The sequence below is a fragment of the Heteronotia binoei genome, chromosome 15 (genome assembly GCF_032191835.1).
Source record: "Heteronotia binoei isolate CCM8104 ecotype False Entrance Well chromosome 15, APGP_CSIRO_Hbin_v1, whole genome shotgun sequence".
NCBI classification, from domain to species: domain Eukaryota; kingdom Metazoa; phylum Chordata; class Lepidosauria; order Squamata; family Gekkonidae; genus Heteronotia; species Heteronotia binoei.
Genome location: NC_083237.1, coordinates 1,120,676 through 1,142,480, shown reverse-complemented (window position 1 = coordinate 1,142,480; position 21,805 = coordinate 1,120,676). Strand labels below are relative to the sequence as shown.

Sequence of the window (21,805 nt, the reverse complement as noted above, 5' to 3'; positions counted from 1 at the left end):
GCATGAGAGAAGTGCCCTGTCGTGCTGGGTCAGAACAGAGGGCTCTCCTCTCTGCCCCATGGGCAGCTTGCCCTGGCTTCCTTCTACGAACAAGCAGCTCCTGCATCTCTGTTCTGGCCTGGCCCAAAGCAGCGGAACAGGGGCCTCAGCTGACTTGGCTCGTCCCCCCCCCAGTCCCACACCGAGCCTGGTTGGCAGCATTGGCTCGCCCCCGCAGTCCCACCTGGGGTGGGGGGAATTCCTGTGACCTCTCTGAAGCCATGCTGCAGTTTTATACCCCGCCCTTCTCTCTGAATCAGGGACTTAGAGCGGCTCACAATCTCCTCCCTGTCAGGCCTGGTAGAATTCCACTGGTAATTAATTGTTTTAGGGTCCCCATAAAGCTGGCCTGTGAAATATCATGGAGGACCAAGGCCTGTTAACTCCGTTATTCTTTCCCCCTCCCCCTTCTTACTTTATTGCTTGCAAATTAGAAGTAGAGAGAAACGAAACTAACTTGAGAAAGAGTAATCAGTACCTTCCCATACATTCCTGTTAGGTCTGGGGAAAGCAAGGACAGAGTTCTGATAACGCCATGAGAATGTAGACACTTATGATAGTTTATGTGTGAGAGCGCATCCCTCGCCCCCACCTTTTGGAATCTTTTTGAAGTATGCCTTCAAAGTATTGTATCAATGTATCTTTAGCATCACTCTCAAGAATCTGTTACACTGAAAGTATCGGTCTATCAATAAATATAGTTTTGTATCAAACTCGACTCCTCATTGAAGCCGCATGCTTGACACTCCTCCCACAACAGACACCCTGTGAGGTGGGTGGGTCTGAGAGAGCTCTCCCAGCAACTTTCCTTTCAAGGACAACTCCTATGAGAGCTATGGCTGACCTCAAGGCCATTCCAGCAGCTGCAAGTGGAGGAGTAGGGAATCAAACCTGGTTCTCCCCACCCTTCTCTCTGAATCAGAGACTTAGAGCGGCTCACAATCTCCTATGTCTTCTCCCCCCACAACACCCTGTGAGGTGGGTGGGGCTGAGAGAGCTCTGCCAAAAGGTGCCCTTTCATGGACAACTCCTAGGAGAGCTCTGGCTGACCCAAGGCCATTCCAGCAGGTGCAAGCGAAGGAGTGGGGAATCAAACCCAGTTCTCCCAGATAAGAGTCCACACACTTAAACACTACACCAAACTGGCTCCATGGACACCTGGACAGCACCTGGGCACGCCTTGCTGCGTGCAGGACGGCAGGTGAGAAAGCCTGGCAGGTTCCATTCAGCTCCCAGAGCCTCATTGCTGGCCAGCTGCACAGGGCTGCCTCCAGGCTCCTTCTCCCACCCCACCCATAAAACAAGACAGACGTGGCCAAACCCCCCTCTTCACAGTTCAGACACTGGCTAAGTGAGCTGGTCAGACCAGCCTGACAGCCAGTGGGGGAGAAGAAACAGAGGTCCTCCCAGCCCCACTAAGGCCTGTTGAAACTGGAGCGTGGGAAAGGCTGTGCAGAATTGGCCAGCAAATCCACATGGTGTCTTGTGTGTGTTTAAATACAGCTGTAACTTCAAAACGTGTCCAAATGAGTTTATTGAAATCTACTTGGAACGGAGAAAATGAAATGTACAAAAAAGAGGCCATGGAGGGGAGGGGAACACACAGAAGCCACAAGGAGCCCAACCTGCAGGGAAGCGCTTGGGGAGTGGGGCTTCTCACTCAGAAGAAATCCACGTCTTCCGGGGCATCCAGGTCTCTGTACTCTACAATCGCACGCGGGTCTCCTCGGACCATCCTGTGGAGAGAAGCAGGAGTGAGCTGGGGATCCGGACTCTTGTCTGCTTGCTTCTTCCGCAGGGGACGCCAGGCTTTGGGCAGCTCGAGAGCCAAACGGGGCTCAGCCCGGAACAAAAAGAAGAAAGGGAAAGCTTTCAGTGGGACGGGGGGCTGGGCAAGGCAGCACTTGAAGAGGAGGGGAGGTTCAGATCTGCATGGGACTGAAGGGCTTCCCGGAGCTGCTTTACGGGGAAGGAAAGGAGAAGGAGCAAGAGCTGCCAGGAACGCAGGAGTGAGCCACGAGCAGGTTTATGCCGGGACATTCCAGAAAGCTTTTGATAAAGTTCCTCATCAAAGGCTCCTTAGAAAGCTTTGAGAGTCATGGAGTAAAAGGACAGGTCCTCTTGTGGATCAAAAACTGGCTGAGTAATAGGAAGCAGAGAGTGAGGATAAATGGGCAGTCTTCGCAGTGGAGGACGGTAAGCAGTGGGGTGCCGCAGGGCTCGGTACGGGGTCCCATGCTCTTTAACTTGTTCATAAATGATTGAGAGTTGGGAGTGAGCAGTGAAGTGGCCAAGTTTGCGGATGACACTAAATTGTTCAGGGTGGTGAGAACCAGAGAGGATTGTGAGGAACTCCAAAGGGATCTGTTGAGGCTGGGTGAGTGGGCATCAGCGTGGCAGATGCGGTTCAATGTGGCCAAGTGCAAAGTAATGCACATTGGGGCCAAGAATCCCAGCTACAAATACAAGTTGATGGGGTGTGAACTGGCAGAGACTGACCAAGAGAGAGATCTTGGGGTCGTGGTAGAGAGCTCACTGAAAATGTCAAGACAGTGTGCAATTGCAATAAAAAAGGCCAACGCCATGCTGGGAATTATTAGGAAGGGAACTGAAAACAAATCAGCCAGTATCATAATGCCCCTGTATAAATCGATGGTGCAGTCTCATTTGGAGTACTGTGTGCAATTCTGGTCACCACACTCAAAAAGGATATTATAGCACTGGAAAAGGTGCAGAAAAGGGCAACTAGAATGATTAATGGTTCAGAACACTTTCCCTATGAAGAAAGGTTAAAACACTCGGGACTCTTTAGCTTAGAGAAACGTCAACTGCGGGGTGACATGATAGAGGTTTACAAGATTATGCATGGGATGGAGAAGGTAGAGAAAGAAGTCCTTTTCTCCCTTTCTCACAATACAAGAACTCGTGGGCATTCTATGAAATTGCTGAGCAGTTGGGTTAAAATGGATAAAAGGAAGAACTTCTTCACCCAAAGGGTGATTAACATGTGGAATTCACTGCCACAGGAGGTGGTGGCGGCTACAAGCATAGCCAGCTTCAAGAGGGGGTTAGATAAAAATATGGAGCAGAGGTCCATCAGTGGCTATTAGCCACAGTATGTGTGTGTGTGTGCTTCCTAATAAAACACTCATGGCAAAACCACAGCTTGAGTTGTGGAAACCACAGTTTAGTAATCCCCAGGTTAACGACTGGTCCTGTGAAGTTACATGACTGACAGTATGCAGACGGGCTTTCTTCTCCTGGCTCTTGATTGATCTCTTGCTCCAAACGTTTCTGCAGTTTGGATCTCTGATTAGAAAAGGTTGCTGACCCCCAGCCTCTGCCCCCCAACCCCGCCAGCACCAACCTGTTCCGCGGCTTGTTCAGGTATCCGCCCTGCCCTCGGAAGGTGTCGTAGTTGCCCCTGCCAGCGGCATATGGGGCTGGTGGGTAGGGAGGGGCCCCTGTGCAGAGACACAACCCCGTCGGCATGGTCAGCCCCGAAAGCACCACAAGAGCATCCTGCAAGCGGGGGGCGGGGTTCAGGGGCTGGGCCTCCCCGCTGGGCAGCTTCGACACCCCGATCCCCCTAGGAGAGCGATCTGTCCAGGTGCCACGATCCCGCCCCTACCCCCAACAAAAAAGACCACTGGCGGTTTTGGGCAGCAGGACCACATCGCTGGCCCTCTCCAGACCCGTTCCCCTCTTTCTTGTCTTTCTGCCAACACGCAGACAGGGCTCAGCACACAGGGAACGGCCCTTCATTTCTCTGAAGCCCCACCTACAAATGCCTTAAGGAGCCCTTCCACCTGTCCTGGACGCGTGTCGGAAAGGAGGCCTAGAAGGGAGCCCCAGTGTCCCCTCCAGGCTCCCGGAGCTTGACCTCTCTGCAGGTCAGAAGAGGAATCTGCCCAGAAGCCAAACCCAGAGCAGCTCCTAGCCTGTCTCAGCCTGCCTGGAGCCCAGCAAAGGCCGTGCCCAGCTGAGGGCAGGTTCAGGGCCTACCTACCTCCATAGCCCAGGATGGGGGGGCGGGGCTGTCCGTAGGGCATCAAGCCTTGGGGGGCCTGCGGAGGGTACGGCAATCCGGGGGCCACACCTGCAGAGGCAAAAGGAAGGGACGGCGGAGAACAAAGGCTGGGATCTGATTGTTATAAATGGCGCGCGTCTGCGTGTAGGTGGTGTGTTTCATGGCCTTGAGAACGGCACCAAGCTGGGAAGCGGCAAGCTGGTTCTGCTCCCCAAGCCCCCTGCCCACCCCTGACCCGGGAGGGAAGTCCGAGGCAGCCCCCCAGCAGGGCCTTCCAGCAAAGCTACCTTCCCCGCCCGCCAAGTGCTTCTCCGGGGCCTGCAGCAGAACCCTCTTGACAGCCAAGCCCCCGTGCTGGGTCGAAGGTGAGCTCCCCGCGAGAACACCGGAGGGACCCCTGGGAGGGAGCCTTGGCAGGCCCGAAGCTGAGGGGACATGAAGGAGCCCTGCCGGAAACCCTGGACAGGAGACCAGGCCGCCCCGGGGAGAAGCAACAGAAGGCAGCTTGGCGGCTTCGTGCCTTTGAACCGGTGGGGCAATTCTTGGGCTTTGACAGCAGCCCTTCTGTCCCACTGACCTTGCCCTGGGGCTGGGGGCTGGTTGGGCTTGAGCTCGGGCAGAGCAGGCCTCTTGGCATCCATCAGGAAGTTGTTGAAGAAGGCCACTTCCTTCTTCACCTCCTCGATCTTCTCGGCGTGCTTGTTGAAGATGTGCTTGCGCACAAACTCGGGGCCCTATGGGGCAGAGGACAGGGACTGAGGCCGAGGGGGCTCCTCAGGATAGGGGGCGGGGGGGGGGGGGAGGAAGGGGAACCTACCTTGAACTTCTTCCCGCTGAGTGGGCACAGCCACTTGTCCTTGCCCAACTCCTGGGTGTTGGCCGTGACAAACTTCTCCACCTCCTGCTCTGGGTCCTTCTTGCCCATCTTCTGGGCCTCTTCCTCCGAGAGGGACTCCCGGACACTGAACAGGGGCGTCAGCTTCTCCTCAAAGGTCTTCTCCCACTCGGCCACTGAGGGGGGGGGGGGCGAGGGACACAGTGGATGGAGAAGCCCGGAGGTCTGCCGTGCTCCCCTCCCAGAAGCCCCTGGGGCCAGCCACCAAGAGAGGGCCCACCACAAAGCACAGGACACAGTGGGGCAAAGGATTCCCCACAGGGAGCCCAGCTGCCATCCCTCAAGGGCCCCCTTCCCCGCTCACCCCAGGACGAGCAAGTGGGCATGGCAGGGGATTTGGCGGGGGGCGGGATGTGTAGGATCGTGCCAGGCACAAATGCAAGGCGAGTCCCCCAGCAGCAAAGGCACAGAACCAGTCCGCAGGGCCGCTCCGGAGAGCCTCACAGCCTCCCGCCTCCTGCACCAAAGGAGCCAATGACTGGGGAGGGGCGGGGCGGTCACTTATCGATTGTGAAGGAAGACTCCACGGGGCCGAGCCCACTTTGCTGGAGCGTGGTGCCAGCCTGTGTCCAAAATGATGGCCCTCCCAGCCACGCAAAGGTCTTTGTTGCTCTGGGGGCAGAGGATGTGCATGGAACCGGCTGGTGCGCCAAAGCCTCAGCAACCCTCTGGCTGGCAAGAGCATCGGAAGCGAAGCCACGAGCGAAGAGGGGCCACGGCTCTCTCTCTCTCAGACCCTCACCTTCCCCGTGGGTGACACGGTTCGGGGGCATGGGCCCCCGCACGTGGATGATCCCACAGCGGTTGGGCATCTCGTCCTCGTTGATGTACTCCGAGGTGTTGTAGTAGTCAATGGAGTGGACGATCCGGAGGTAGAGGAGCAGCTTGTCCAGCACCTGCCCGGAGAGAGCAAGGAAGGCGTCTCCAGACGGGCCCTGCCCAAGCCCTCCCTGCAGCCCCCCAGGAGAAGCCCCCAAGGCGACGGGCACCAGCAGCACCCCCAGAGACGCCCCCACCTTGATCAGCTTCTCGTCTCTCTCCACGTTGATCTCCGCCGGGTTCCCTTCCTTGGGGGGCTCTTCGGAGGTCTCCCCGCTTTTGCCCAGCAGCTCCTCCTCCTCTGCGCTCACCTCCTCGATCAGATAGTCTGTGATGTTCTTGAGAATAGGATTCTGGGAAGGCAAGCTCTGAGGAATGGGGGGGGGGGGGGGAGAAGAGGGCCAGAGTGAGCCAGAGAGAAAGGAAGAGGAAGGAGGCCCACCCGCCCATTCACTTCCTCCGGCTCTGCTCTCTGCTTCTGGGCAACCTGCTTCTCCCCAAGGCCCTGAGGGGCTGACCCACAAGAAGGTGGAGAATGGGCTGACCACCCCCTGTGCTGGGAGAGAGGCCGGTCAAGGACTCTCAGCCCACCTGGAGGACCTCTGAGCAAACCTGAGCTTGGGAAAAGCTTCAAAGTGGCCCGTCATATGAAGAAGAAGATGGTATTGGATTTATATCCCGCCCTCCACTCCGGAGCGTCCCAGAGCGGCTCACAATCTCCTTTCCCTTCCTCCCCCACAACAGACACCCTGTGAGGTAGATGAAGATATTGGATTTATATCCCGCCCTCCACTCCGAAGAGTCTCAGAGCGGCTCACAATCTCCTTTCCCTTCCTCCCCCACAACAGACACCCTGTGAGGTAGATGAAGATATTGGATTTATATCCCGCCCTCCACTCCGAAGAGTCTCAGAGCGGCTCACAATCTCCTTTACCTTCCTCCCCCACAACAGACACCCTGTGAGGTAGATGAAGATACTGGATTTATATCCTGCCCTCCACTCCGGAGAGTCTCAGAGCGGCTCACAATCTCCTTTCCCTTCCTCCCCCACAACAGACACCCTGTGAGGCGGGTGGGGCTGAGAGGGCTCTCACAGCAGCTGCCCTTTCAAGGACAACCTCTGCCAGACCTATGGCTGACTCAAGGCCATGCTAGCAGGTGCAAGTGGAGGAGTGGGAATCAAACCCGGTTCTCCCAGACAAGAGAGCTCTGGCTGACCCAAGGCTATCCCAGCAGGTGCAAGTGGAGGAGTGGGGAATCAAACCCGGTTCTCCCAGATAAGAGAGCTCTGGCTGACCCAAGGCCATTCCAGCAGGTGCAAGTGGAGGAGTGGGGAATCAAACCCGGTTCTCCCAGATAAGAGTCTGCACACTTCACCCCTATACCAAACGGGCTCTCTAAGAAGATGATATTGGATTTATATCCCTCCCTCCACTCCGAATTTCAGAGTCTCAGAGCAGCTCACAATCTACTTTAATTTCCCCCCACAACAGACACCCTGTGAGGTGGGTGGGGCTGAGAGGGCTCTCCCAGCAGCTGCCCTTTCAAGGACAACCTCTGCTAGAGTTCTGGCTGACCCAAGGCCATTCCAGCAGGTGCAAGTGCAGGAGTGGGGAATCAAACCCAGTTCTCCCAGATAAGAGTCCACACACTTCACCATGACACCAAACTGGTGCTCCCCCTCCCACCCCAAGGCTTGTCCCAACTGACCGAGACTTCGGTGGCAGGGCGGGGCTCCCCGGCCCCCCAGAGCTGGGTGTGGTCGTCCAGGGTGTGGATCAGCTTGGCTGCCAGCTTGATGTCATTACGCAGGATCTGCTTGTGCTGCGTGATGCCGTTCACGTTGCGGACACGCCGCGTGAGGTCGCGGTTCACTCCGGGGCTCAGCTCGCAGTCCCGCAGCTGGAAGAGAGGACCACACAGGGGACTGAGCCCACCGGATCCCTCCCCGCTTCAGGCGCCGGAACAGCAGCACAGCCGAACGTGAAGGGGAGAAAGAGATCCTGCCCACCTCTTCCCTGCTAGGATTTTTAAACCCCCTGTTACAGGTTAATCTCTTCATTGTACTGAACGAAGACGCCACGTGGGTCACAAGTTAGGAAAGCCGACTACCATAATTTCAGCAACACGATATGAATGCAATGAAATCCTCACATGGCACAAGTTCTCTTACTGTCATTTAACATCTGTGGTGCTTCTCTGCTAGTAAAAAATGTTGTGAGTGTGCTTATGTTGCATCCAGGTCTACTTCTGTATACTCATAAGAACAAAAGAGAAGCCCTGTTGGATCAGGCCAGTGGCCCATCCAGTCCAACACTCTGTGTCACACAATGGCAAAAAATTTTATATATACACACACACTGTGGCTAATAGCCACTGATGGACCTGTGCTCCATATTTTTATCTAAACCCCTCTTGAAGGTGGCTATACTTGTGGCCGCCACCACCTCCTGTGGCAGTGAATTCCACATGTTAATCACCCTTTGGGTGAAGAAGGACTTCCTTTTATCCATTTTAACCTGTCTGCTCAGCAATTTCATCGAATGCCCACGAGTTCTTGTATTGTGAGAAAGGGAGAAAAGTACTTCTTTCTCTACTTTCTCCATCCCATGCATTATCTTGTAAACCTCTATCATGTCACCCCTCAGTCGACGTTTCTCCAAGCTAAAGAGTCCCAAGCGTTTCAACCTTTCTTCATAGGGAAGGTGTTCCAGCCCTTTAATCATTATAGTTGCCCTTTTCTGAACTTTCTCCAATGATGTAATATCCTTTTTGAGGTGCGGCGACCAGAACTGCACACAGTACTCCAAATGAGACCGCACTCCAAATGAGACTCAATATTCATTTGGTGGATTCGGATGCAGCCTAAGACACTCCCTGCCCAGTAGTCCTAAGAAGCTGCTTGATTGGTTGGTTGTTTCCATGTGTGGGGTGTAACCAGGAGATCCTATGACCATCTGGCTGCCAGGAGTTCCAGCTCTTTAGCATTATCCAGGGTGCAGGAGGATTTTATATTATTATACACTCCCTGTGTGTACCTCTGCCATACCATAAACAAACAACCTAAAATACACTGGTTGCAACAAGATCCTTCAAGATTAAGCCATATTTTACCAGAGTTCCCTGAATCTATATAGAAAGATACTTCTGCGTTGAGATCTGAGCAACCGAGATACAGATCTGGAACCCCCCATCTCCCCTGCATGTGAAAGAGGAGGGGGGGATCAAACCAGATTGTCCAGATTAGAGTCTGCAGCTCTTCACCACGACACCAAACGAGTTTAGAATCTCTCATTTCTCTTTCTTTACACATAACTGAGATTCCCCCCTCTCCCATATTCCTGCAGTAAATGATGCCAATCCTGTGACAAATTATTTGCTAGGCACGGAATTGTGCCGTCTGCAAATAAACGGACTTTCTGGACTCAGTTTCCTGTATGAGCTGCTTGAAGTTGCTTCTAACAGCATTAGCCAAGCGTCTCAATTGACAGGGCAAAAAAGGTCCCTTCTCCACTCAGATTTACCCTCATGTTCTGGAGGTTCCAGCAGATTTCCTTGATGTTGACACTCCGATCAAAAGTAACCCAGCCTCTTCGGAAAAACCTGAAAGAGGAACGACTCGGATGAGAAGAAGATGAAAAAGATATTGGATTTATATCCCACCCTCCACTCTGAAGAGTCTCAGAGCGGCTCACAACCTCCTTTACCTTCCCCCCCCACAACAGACACCCTGTGAGGTAGATGAAGATATTGGATTTATATCCCGCCCTCCACTCCGAAGAGTCTCAGAGCGGCTCACAATCTCCTTTCCCTTCCTCCCCCACAACAGACACCCTGTGAGGTAGATGAAGATATTGGATTTATATCCCGCCCCCCACTCCGAAGAGTCTCAGAGTGGCTCACATTCTCCTTTCCCTTCCTCCCCCACAACAGACATCCTGTGAGGTGGGTGGGGCTGAAAGGGCTCTCACAGCAGCTGCCCTTTCAAGGACAACCTCTGCCAGAGCTATGGCTGACCCAAGGCCATGCTAGCAGGTGCAAGTGGAGGAGTGGGGAATCAAACCCGGTTCTCCAGATAAGAGTCCACACACTTAACCACTACACCAAACTGGCTCTCACATCATGAGGGCTTCTCTTCAGTTTCCTGCTTACCCCCCCCCCTTCCTTTGATGCTTAGGGAAGCTTCTCTCATTTCCCCCTCACAATGACAACAGGAGAGATATTGATGGACCCCTCCCAACGGCTTGTCTATGATGCCCGCCACCCCCAGGAGGCCAGTCACGGGGAGCGCATCCCACCGGGCACCCCGCCTCTGCCAAAGGAAGGGCAGGAGGCTGAGTGCCAGGCAGAGAGAGGGGAGACGGAATCCACCTTACCTCCTTTCTGGCTGGGGATCTGACAGGGCCACACGCATGAAACCGGGGCTTTTTTTGAAGAGCTGGGGAGGAAGGAGAAGAGCTCAGAGCCGCCCAAGGCCAGACATCACCCTGCCCCCCTCCCGCAGAAAGACAGCCGGGCAGGAAAGGACTCTGCCCCTGGGCTCCTGAATCACCACTCGGTGGCTTCCCCTTAGGAAAGCAAGAGAAATGCAGGCTGCAGAGGGGCGGGGGAAGCAGCCCCAGATTCAGAAGATTCCTACCTTGCTCTTCACTACCTGAAGGAGTCTCAGAGCAGCTTACTATCTCGTTTCCTTTCCCTTCCTCACAACAGACACTCTGGGAGGCAGGTGGGGCTGAGAGAGCTCTAACACAAAATGCTCTTGAGCGGAACAGCCTTGAGAGAACTTGTGGATGACCCAAGGTCACTCCAGCAGGTGTGTGTGGAGGAGTGGGGAATCGAGCCCGGCTCTCCCTGGTAAGAGCCTGCGAACTGAACCCCCAGAGTGCTGCAACGGGCACTCCTTGACCCCCGATTAAGCCCCAGCTCCTCCCCCCTCCACTCACCGACACGATCTCCGCCTGGGGGATGTTGGGGGCGATGTTGCGCATGAAGAGGGAGAAGGTCTTGTGCAGGGGGCGGGGCTTGGGCTCCCCCTCCTTCTCCTTGGCTGTGGGGGACTCCTCCCCCTCCTTGGCCGCCTTCTCCTCCTTGGGCTTTTCGTCTGTGGGCGGCAGCAGGAGGCTGGTTAGGCCCCCCCCCACCGAGCAGGCCCTCAGCCGAGGGGCAGCCCCCCCCCACCCCCCAGCCGGCTCTCGCCTCCCCGCCTCACCCTCCTTGTCCTCCTCTTCTGGGCGCCGGCCCTCCGACTCCGTGTCTGACTCAGAGACGCTGCCTTCGTCGTAACTGTCGTCCCCGCTGCGCTTCCGCTTGCGTTTGTGGCTGGTCTGTGAAGCAAAGGCTCCCCATCACACCAGCTGAGCTGCCTTCGCCGCCGCAGGAGTGCCAGGATTTGCGACCAGAGCCCAGCCGTGGCGCTGCAAGGACCACTGGAAAGCCTCCCCACCCCACCCCCCACCCAAGGGAGAGCCAGGTCGGCTGGACCGGCTGTATGGGCACGGGGCCTGCGCTCTCCCAGACAGACTTCCACCTTGCCCAAGCAGTGTTCTAAGCCCAGCGGGGAGTCTCTGGCAGAGGGAAGGGGGGCTGCAAGAGCCACCTGCGGTTCCTGCTGCCCCCCCTCAGCACCCCCAGCCCACTCAGCAAGAGATGCCTTCAGCCCCTGCCCACATCAGTTTGCTTGGCATGGCAAGCGCCAGCTGCTGCGGCCTGCCCTTTCGTGCCCTCTGCTCCCCCCTGGACAGGGCCCCCTGCCCACCCCCAGCCAGCGAGCGACCGGCTCAGAGCGGACCTTCTTGGCTTCTCTGTCCGGCTCCTCTTTCTTCTCCGTCTTTTTCTCTTCCTCTTCCGAGGACTTCTTGGCCTTGTCTTCCGACGCCTCCTCCTCATTAGCCTGAAAGAGAGGGAAGGCGCAGAGGTCAGAGGACTGGAAGCTGGGCAAAGGCCTCACAGCTCCCCCCCCCCCCCCCCGCCCAGCAGAGCCCTCAGCACTGCAACGAGGAAGACACACCACCACCACCACCCCCCGTACCTTCTTGGCCTCCTCCTTCTTGTCCTCTTTCTCAGCCCCTTTGCGCTCAGGCTCTGGCAAGCGGCCGTCTTCCTTCTTCCCGGGCTCCGCCTTCTCCTGCCGCTCCTCCTCCTCCTCCTGCTCCAGGATCTTCAGGTCAATCTCTGTCCCGCCTTCCATCTTGATGACAGCTGCCGGGAGACGAGAGGGGGCCTCCTGAAGGGCAGGGAGAGGGCCTGGGGCAGCCAGAAGGCCCCCAGTTCAGCTCCCGGGGGGGAGGGGGGGCAGCCAAACACCCACCAGCATCCAGGACCTTGATGATGCCGTCGGCCTTCTCGATGTCCAGCTGCAAGTTCTCAAGCCAGCCGTTGTCCATGAGGTACAGGAAGACGCTGAGGCGGTTCTGGAGGGCGCTGTGGGCTTCCTGCTTCCTCCGGCCAGCTTTGTCCGGGTGATACTTGGACTGGAACCTGGAAAGAGGTGGGGGTGGGAGAAGCACAAAAAGAGGGAGAGGAGAAGGAGGCGCGTCAGCCCCAGAGCCCTCTGTCAGTTCTCCATGCATGCAAAGCAAGGGGGGGGGGACCCAGGCGCCACTCTTCTGTGGAGACAGGGGCGGGGGGAGGGGGGTGCCTGAAGAAGCTGACTGTCGGCAGGGCAAATGGAGCACCTCCAAGAGGCAGGGCCTTGACAATCAGCAGGCCAGCCCCAAGAGGCCCAGCTGCGGTCTGCTTGCTAAGCCCAAAGGAGCAACTGGCGTGAGGGGTGTCAACTGTGGGGGGGGGGTGAATTCCATTTTCCCCTCTGACTTTTTCTCCTAGGGAGCTGTGCCACTCAGGTGAGGGGGAAAACCCTGAAAAATGGGAAGAGTCCAGTGGGGAGAAGGCGCAACCCACTGCTAGCCTCCTCTTTTGCCCTGGGCCTCCCCCCCCCGCATCCTGCTGCTCTCCTCTTGAGGCTGCTTTCTAGAGCTGCTGCAGCTCCCCCCGCCCCCCCTGGTCCCTCCCTGACTGCATCGTTTCTCCACGGCTCCTCCACCTGGCGGAGACCACCGTGCTGTGCCACCATCTTCTCGCCCCCCCCCCCATTTGTAAGGTGTGCAGCCCAGGCCCCCTTCCGGCCACTGGCTGAGGAGGGGCATTCTCAAGCGTGGGGCCTCGGGGGCTGATGGGAAGGGCTCCCCAGGGCCACTGACACCACAGAGGTTGCTCTCGCTGGGAAGATGGATGGTTTTCTGGCAAGGTGGGGGGGAGGGGGCCAGGCCTCCAGGATTACCACCATGCCTGTGTGAACCTGGGGGGGGGCGGGCAGGAGAGGGAGGGGGTGTCAGCAGATGTCAGGGATTGGTGGAGTAAAAGCAGTTCTGACGGGGAAGGGAATTAACACAACAGGAACCGAAACACGCCTTCTGCCATTTCATCTTGCAAAACACAAGGAACGTGTTTAGAATTTTTTTTTTCCTCTCAGCTCTGATTTAAGAAGACAGAACACGGCATACATACACTGAGGGAGTCACACTCCAAAGCCTTCCAAGCGAAGAGTTTTCTTCAGTGGGTATTTAAGGAAAAAAATAAAAAATAAAAAAAAACCGGTCTACCGAGCCTGGCCCCTCGCTCTCCTGCTGGCACACGAGAAGGGAGCTGGCCGGCGGCGTCCCTCACTGGCTACCTCCTGGCCAGACACACTCAGCTAGTCACTGCATTGTGCACAGTGAGCGCCCTGACTGCCTGAGCTTCGCGGAAGGAAAAAAACGCCACCGGCAGCAGAGAGAGGAAGGCAAAACCAAAAAGAAGGCGGTGGCGGCAAGGCTCTTGGGTGTGTTGGGCTTATTTATGGATCCTCCAGGCTGAGGACGGCTGAGATCTGGAGTCTCCTGTGACAGGCTCTTGGGAGGAGGGGAGAAAAGGCCACGTTATTTCAAGTTCACATCCAGAACAAAACAAAACCAAAAAAAGACTAGAAAAGGAAATCAAAACGGTTAAAAAGTGACAGCTGCGCCAGACCCCCAGTCGCCTCCAGAACAGCTGGCCGAGGAGTCGCCCCCCTCCGAAGCCCCATGGTTCCAGGCACCCCCGCGGCTGTGGGAACCCTGTCCGACAGACCCCTCCCTTCCCTGGGTGGGAACCCTCACATCAGCACCCCAACCTCTGAGGATGGCAGGAACCCTGTTCTCACAGGCAGAAGTGACCCGGTTCCCCTTCCTGGGGCAAGGGAGGAAATACCTTATTTCCCAGGGGACAAAACCAGGCTGTGGCAGAAAGGAGGACCGATGCCCAGTGGCCAACTTTGCCCAGACAGAGGGACCCAGTTGCCAGGGACCCTGGGCAGGGGAGGTGGGGGGTGAGGGGGAAATGAAGCTTCCAGAAATTTTGAAGCCAGGGGGGGAGAAACAAACAAACAAAATTTTGGAAACGTTGAAAGACATGCAATACTTTCTTACTGAACTGAAGCTTACTTGACTTCTATAAAAACATAAAATGTATCATGTACAGCATAGCTTATGAGACTGTAGAACATTTAGAGAACAAGTCTAAATGCCTTTATTTTGCCCAAACGCAGAGAGCATGATAAGCCCAAAGGGGCAACTGGTGTGAGGGGCATCAACTTGAGGGGGGGGGGTGAATTTCATTTCCGCTCTTCCCTCCTGGCTTTTTCTCCTGTGCCATCCAGGAGGTGAAAGACCCACAGAACACCTGAGGACACACCCCTTAATCTTTGCTATCTGGCAGGTAGGAAAAAATAAACACTGAAAACAGAAAATACTCTTTTTGTAGCAAACAAAAGAAATGTCTAATTTGGAGAGAAAATATCTCCAACTGTTAACCATGGGCAAGCAATATATTTGGATAGTGATTTAAACTGCACAACTTTGAGCTTTGCAACACACACACACGTTAACTGTGGACAAACTTAGTCGTATTTCAATGGATCTTTGAAAATGTGCAGGATGGGCGGTGGTCCAGATTTTGTTTCTTGCTAAACCTTCTGGGTGAGTAAAATCTTGTCTTAGAAAGCATTTCACAGGTGCCAAAGGAGAAACTGTTTCAGGAGTCTTTTTCTCAGTTCTTCTCACAACTGACAGTTTTTTCAGAAGACATGTCATTCTGCTCCCCACCCCCAACCCTGGATTCGCCCCCTTCCCATCACTGGGCAAAGGAATCTGTGCTTCTTGATGCAGACAGCCCCCCACCCCCAACCCCAGAAGTCTCAGGCTACCACTGGCGTGCTTTGCTGCATTCTCCCATGAGCCACTGCAGGAGAAAACAGGACGCTGGACTAGACAGACCTTTGCTCTTCCAATGAGCCTGACAGCCCTTTCTCATGCAGCCCACACCCACCTTGCGCATTTCAGGGCATGCAGAAGGGTGAACCGAGCCACCAGGGCTTCCGGACTCCCCATCAGCAGCAGGAGCCCAGCAACCAAGCTGGGGCTTTGCAGGCATCCTGAGAAGTGTTCCCTCTAAGCTGACAGAGCCAGGTGGGCAGACGTGCTGGTCTGAAGCAGAAGAACAAAGCAGGAGTCAAGTTGCACATATAAGACCAACAAAGCTTTTTTTCAGAATGTAAGCTTTCGTGTGCTCTAAAGCACACTTCGTCAGATGAGGAATCGGGTACGCGCGAAAGCTTACATTCTGGAAAAAAAAAACTTTGTTGGTCTTATATGTGCAACTTGAGTCTCACTTTGTTCTCTCTCTAAGCTCAGTTAGTGTGAGCTAGCTCACAGATTTTTAGCCTCCAGCTCACACATCTCTGTCTTAGCTCAGGAAGGAGGGCCCCAGAGCACAATCGTTTATGCAGCAGCTCACAACTTTTAATGCCAGCAAGTAGCATTTTTGCTCCCAAGACTCTGCAGCTTAGAGGCAACACTGGTCCTGAGTGAAACCACCCCACGGCCCACACAAGCAACTGACTCTAAACTGCTTCCTCAACCAAACGGCCTCCAAAACGGCAGCATCCCGAGAAACTAAGTGCTTCAGGGAAAGCAGCTCTCCTTCACTCTCGGGCCCACCCCACTCTCTTCCCCCCACCCCAGTGGGGTCTCCTCCACGCCTCTCCTGCCTCCCAGTCTAAGGCTGCAGCTGCCTGGCAGGTGCTCCACAAATGCTCTGAGGCACTGAACCCACAGAGCCGTGTCTGACTCTCCCCTGCTGACCCAGAACTGATACAAACCCAACATGTTTCACTCACATCCTTCCAAATGCAGTGATGGGGGGGGGGGCTGTGCACGGATGCAGCCCAGGGGACAGGAAGCCCCTCAGCTTCAAGGATCAGCCCGCCCCTAAGTTCTCTGATGGGGGAAGGCAAATTCAAATTCAGGGAAATGTGAAGTCAATTCCGCAGGTCCATGTTGCCTTTAGAGGCCCTGTCTGCTGGTAGTCTCTGGCTCAAAAGACATCCACTTCGCCTTAACCAGGGCCAGGGCATTTTCTGCCTGGCCCCAGCCTGGGGGAAGAGGCTCCTATCTGAGATCAGGGCCCTGCAGGACTTACTGCACTTCCACAGGGGCTGTCAAACAGAGCTGTTCCGCCAGGCCTTTGGCTGAGGGGAGGGAGGGGCGTTCCACTATCTCAGCCTCTCTTGCTCACAGGAATTCCGTATCTAACTAACATCCTGCAGGAGGCATTATGGGCTGCCTCAGAGCTGAAGCCTTGTTTTAACAGACATCCTGTTTGATGGTTTTAAATCTTTTTTTTTAATTATGCTACTTTTTATACGTCGTAAGCCACCCTGAGCCCACTTGTGGGAAAAGGCAGACATACGTTTAACAAACAACTCAATCCCCATGGCCTGACACTTCAACGCACACCCAGCACTGTATCTTGGATACCATCAATAAGATGGGCTGGGCAAAGGACCAGACCGCGCCAGGTCCTCTCTCAGGCCAGGGATCTGGACTCCCTCTGAAGCAACAGGGAGGGATGGCTGAAGAGTCCAATTCTGTGATAATCCACCTGGGGGGGACTGTGGCCAAAGGCCACTCACCTGGGGCAAGCGAGAATCACCTCCACACAACCAGGTAGGGAAAGAAGGAATTGCTCCCGCCTGCTCCTCACAGCTGCCTGCGTGTCTCGAGGGGCCCCTACAGCTCTGCAGGAGGAGAACTAGTCAGGATTTTTTGGGACTTGCCATGGAAACAGAGGAGAGGGAAGCAGAGAACAAGACAAGTCTGTTCTTGCCATTTCCAGGAAGGACCCCAGCTGGATGTTTTGTGAGCTCCAGGCCTTCCACTCGCAGAGCACCGTGACCTCCCCACCTCCTGCAAGGCCCCCCTGCAGTCCTGGTCACGGAGGAGGGGACAGAATTTCATCTCCCAGGAAGGGGGAGGCGAAAAATCGCACTCCTGGAGTGGAAATCCCTGCGTCCACAGAAAGGACAATCTGGGCCCAACACCTGGGAAAAGGTGGCAATATGGCCAAGAACCCGTCATCAGCACAAGGGACTAGGAGTGGAGAGGCAGAAGGTTCAAATCTCCACTCAGCCATTTTCCAAAAAAGCCTACAGGTGACCTTTGGACCGTCTCCAACTTCACAGGGGCACTTGTGAGGATCCCAATCTGACCGACAGACACAGACGCAGTATGTTGACTGGCAAGTAACACAACTGGGCGAAGGTAAGCCTCAAAGTACGGGAGCAAAGACACCTTCCAAAATAGGAACGGAGCAGCTTGAACCAAGCTGCTTAAAAGTTCTGCATGGGGAGTAGCCTGACTTAAACCTGATGCCATGCAAGGGCAAAGGCCCATGGGAAAATCTTTTGCCTCAATTCGGTGCTATTCTGAAACCAGGCCTAGGAGACCTGTGTACAGCCCTCTCCCCTCAGCCAATCTTCTCCTCTTCACTGCTGCTCTCAGCACGCATCTCTTCCTCAGCCAGCCCCTGACTGCTGCTCTACAAACATCCCTGATGAAATCCCCCCCCACATCAGAGCTGCAAGTGGCCCTCTGGCTGCTGTTGCAGTCAGACATTTCACTGCGCTTGTGAGAAAGGCCCGTGCAAAGCACAGGATACCAGAAGTGGAATTCCTCCACTTACATCATTCGCAGTGGAATTCCATGCACATTCACTCTGAAAGAGGACCCTTTGTGCACCATGGGATTTGTCCTCATGTGATCACAGCTTCTGCATGCCCCATCATTTCCACAACTTCTGATCTGCCGGTCACAGAAATGTCAAGGAGATCCAGAGAACACGAGGCAAGATGGAAATTCTTCCTGCAATTATGAACTTAGCCAGAAACCTCACGCCCCCCTGGCTTCGTTCGTAATCGCTGCATTTTCACTTCGAGAGAGAACGTAACAGTTTTTCAAGTCCCGAGCAGCAGCCAGCAACGCCATTTCAAGACGCAGAAGTGGCACCGCTGCACTGACTTCATGACAAACCAACCAGCCTGCCTGCAAAGCCACCCCTCCCAGCCTTGTCCCATGCCCCTCTCCACAAAAGCAGGAGGCCCAGCCCACGGGAGACGTACCACTCTTCATCCTTGTGGGCCAAAAAGAAGTCCTGCATCTGCTGGCGCCGGAAGTCCAGTTTGTAGTCATTGTAGCGCTTTACTGCTTCCGTCTCATCAATAGAATCGTCCAGGGAGAGGAGGAACTCCTTGAAACTCTTCATGACGGGCGGGGCGATGCCCAGGTCCACCTCTGCAATGTTCCCCAGCCTGTGAAGAGAACAATGCGGATACCCTCTCATCCTTCGACGGCTCCTAAAGGGAGGCGGCTTTCCTGCCAAATTCAATTCTGCAGCCGTTTTTCAAGCATTCAGGAGCTACCTAGAGATACGCTAGCAACGATGCGCACCCCCACCACAATCTCGCCGCACTCTGCATGATGTCACCACCTCTGACCCAAGGCCCTGAGAACACACCAGAGAGCCCTCAGTGCTCAAGGGCCTGCGTCTGCCAGGAGCTTAAGAGAACTTTCTTTTGGGGCTGGGGAGGGGCTTTTGCCACCTGGCACTGAGCTACAAAACAAAAAAGCCCAGATTTTAGTAAGCATGTATTGTAAACTCTTTGCCCTGCTGTTTGCATTAGACCAGGCACCATTCCCCCCAAAGGCTCCAAAAGTAAACAAGCTGTATCCCCCCCACCCCCACCCCGCTTCTCTCTTCCCCTCCCCTCCCATTATTTATTATACAATTCAGCTTTCCTTACCAGTAAACATAACCTGAAAAGTCAAGTTACTATTTTAGGACTGCAAATATTATGAACTAAAGTGCTACGACAAGAATCTTTTCAAATCTTAACTAAGCAAAAAAGGAACGATATGCCATTAAAAAAGCTGAGCTGCCCTTGAACATATGAAGCTGCCTTATACTGAATCAGACCCTCGGTCCATCAAAGTCAGTCTTGTCTCCTCAGACTGGCAGCGGCTCTCCAGGGTCTCAAGCTGAGGATTTTCAGGCCTACTTGCCTGGACCCTTTTTTAGTGGAGATGCCAGGGATTGAACCTGGGACCTTCTGCTTCCCAAGCAGATGCTCTACCACTGAGCCACCGTCCCTCCCCTTTGAAACCAGAAACTGCTTTGAGCGTGAAAGATGCCAAACAGATGAGGGAAGAATTTAAGGGACGCGTTTTGCCTCCTTTGCCACTGGACGCCCTGCGGCTGCACCCCTTTGGGGCTCTCAGAGGGGCCGACAGTCAAACTTTAGACAAAAGGTAACGTGGGGCTCCCTGACAGACCTCTGGGTGGACTGCACTCTGGAGGCTTCCTGGGAGTGGCTGAGAGGATTCGGCTTACCTGGCCTGGATAGGCAAGATGTGGTGCTGCGTCACGTGCATTTCAGGGTGGGCCCAGGGCTGGGGAGGTCCATAGGTGGGGCCAGTGGAGACCCCGCTATAGGGCATCTCGTAGGCACTGTGATAGGGGTCGGCTGTGTGCTCATCCCTGTGGAAATTGGGGGAGGGGCAGAGAAACACCCTCAGGAGGACTGGGAGAGAACCAGGGGTGGTTGTGGTGATGCTCTTGTGGTTTTACAGCAACCTGCGTTGCAATTGTGGCCTCAATTATGCCTGGAAGCCCTTCTTCGCGCTACACATTATTAGCTTCCAGAATTTACTGCCACAGGTTACAACGGACCGCGCTGACACACAGCTTAAAAAAAAAAAAAAGTTAACAGAGACTAGCAAAAGTTAACAAAGAACAGCACCTCCCTGTTGACAGACAGCATGCACACACACACTTGATTGGCAAATGCCAGGAACAAACACCAGGAGACAAATATCCCTCTCATGCACTGCTTGTGGGTCTGCCTAAATGCTAGACTATATGCCCGTTTGGGGCCAGAATGCAGGATGAGAAAGGGAGAAGCCATGGGGGGGGGTGTGTGGCACAGCCACCTACCAGTCCCGTCGCATCCGCTTCTGTGGAGGGCTCAGGTCATGGCGAGGTGGAGAGAACCGTTCACGTCGGTTCCGGTCATAATCACGGTACTCTCCTCTGCTCCGGCGCTCTCGGCCCCTATCCCACTCCCTGAGAGTAAGAGGTACACCGATTATAAGAAGCGTTACTGTCACTGGTTACCTCCTCCTTTCTCTGTTCTCCGTGACAAGAAAGGCAAATGTGGTGATTATCTGGCTATGGTTCACATTCTCCAGTTCTCAAACCAAAACGACAAGGTTCTCCTCATGCTGGTTATATAGATGAGGAGTCCAAAACTGAACAAAGGACTTACTCGAATCCTTGCAGTGAACCTGCAGAAAAGGAAAGATCCCCCCAAAGCAGAGGACCACCCACCCAGCTCCCAGACCTGATCATCAAGGCCTACCTGTCATTCCAGTCATCCCGCCGTCTGTCATCACGTTCCCGAGAGCGGTCGTAATCACTCCGCTCTCGTCGGAATTTATCCCTGCGCCTGCGGTCATATTCATCGTCGCTGTCCCCCATTGAGGCAAGAAGAGAACTACTGCAAAGCAGGTAAGAGAAAAACAATTAATCCAACATAATCACTTATGGGGTGGAACAAAAATCCTATCGTATAACTAAGTAGAGAAACAAAGGCAAAAAGGAAAGCCCGTTGAACTGGCAGCAGTGAATGGTGGCAGGGACAGATCCAGGGCCTTTGGCACACAAAGCAAGAAGCCGTGTACCTCCTCCTCACTGAAGAACTCAGCAAATAAGTAATGTTTTTTTGGAAATGAACTATGAAGAAAAATGGAGTATAAATGTTTCAATAAATAATATTTTGAAGAATGCCCAAATAGATACGCAGTAGCTTGCAAGTATCTGAAAGGTTAGCTACATACAAAGTTTCAGCATCATCCTAAGAATGCTTTCCTGGGAGTAAGTCCCATTGAACAGACCACAGTGAAGTTTTGAGTAAATTTAGGATTGCTTTCAAGGCAGCAGGCCAATGACTAAAAACTATAATTATAACTTTATTATTATTAAAAGTATGTGTATTTTGGGGCCAAGTTGTGTATATTATACCCTCTATTGAAGGTACAATCGGGTCCATAATTGTTTTTAATTAATCAATAAATACATGTATTTTTTATAATAATTAAGTTATAATTTTAGTTCTTAGTCACTGGCGCTATACTTTGTAAGTAACTAACCTTTCAGGTACTTGATTCATTTGTTTGGGTTGATTCATTCGTTCTCCCCCCTTTATTCTCTTTTTCAGTAGTTTCCAAAGCCCTGAGCAAGGCTGTTAACGACAGGACACTTTGGAAGACATTAATTCAGAGGACTGTCGTAAATTGGAAGCGATAGCGCTGAAACCGCACACAGGCTTGCCAACTTCCAGGTGGGGCCTAGAGATCTCCTGGATTTCCAGCTGTTCTCCAGATGACAGAGATCATCTGGAGAAAAAGGTGCCTTTGGAGGATGGGCACTAGGCCTTTATACCCCACTGAGCTCCCTTGCCTCCCCAAACCCTGCCTTTTGCAACCTCCAAATCCCTAGGAATTTTCAAACCAGAGCCAGCAACAGGGCACTACAGCAGGGGAGGCCCTGGAGAAAGTGGCTGCTTTGAAGGAGGGGGTGGGGGGACTCTGTGGCACAGGCGTGGGGAACAGTGA

General features: G+C 54.2%; 1 protein-coding gene across 2 annotated transcripts; it reads right to left on the bottom strand.

Moving 5' to 3' along the window:
- Positions 1-1,554: 1,554 nt before the first annotated feature.
- SRRT (serrate, RNA effector molecule) lies at positions 1,555-20,712 on the bottom strand. 2 transcript variants are annotated; one of them, XM_060255590.1, is made up of 19 exons: positions 20,551-20,712; positions 20,127-20,255; positions 19,524-19,670; positions 18,256-18,444; positions 12,091-12,260; positions 11,800-11,981; positions 11,572-11,664; positions 10,993-11,107; positions 10,727-10,884; positions 10,160-10,221; positions 9,308-9,386; positions 7,494-7,685; positions 5,981-6,151; positions 5,707-5,860; positions 4,887-5,080; positions 4,647-4,803; positions 4,049-4,138; positions 3,407-3,503; positions 1,555-1,775 (listed from the first exon to the last, which is right to left on the bottom strand). In XM_060255590.1, exons 1-19 carry the CDS (start codon positions 20,667-20,669, stop codon positions 1,700-1,702), a joined length of 2,574 nt encoding a protein of 857 aa, XP_060111573.1. In that variant the 5' UTR covers positions 20,670-20,712; the 3' UTR covers positions 1,555-1,699. The 2 variants fall into 2 exon arrangements, with proteins under 2 accessions (XP_060111573.1, XP_060111574.1); XM_060255591.1 differs by having other exon boundaries at positions 11,572-11,673; positions 11,812-11,981.
- Positions 20,713-21,805: the final 1,093 nt, after the last annotated feature.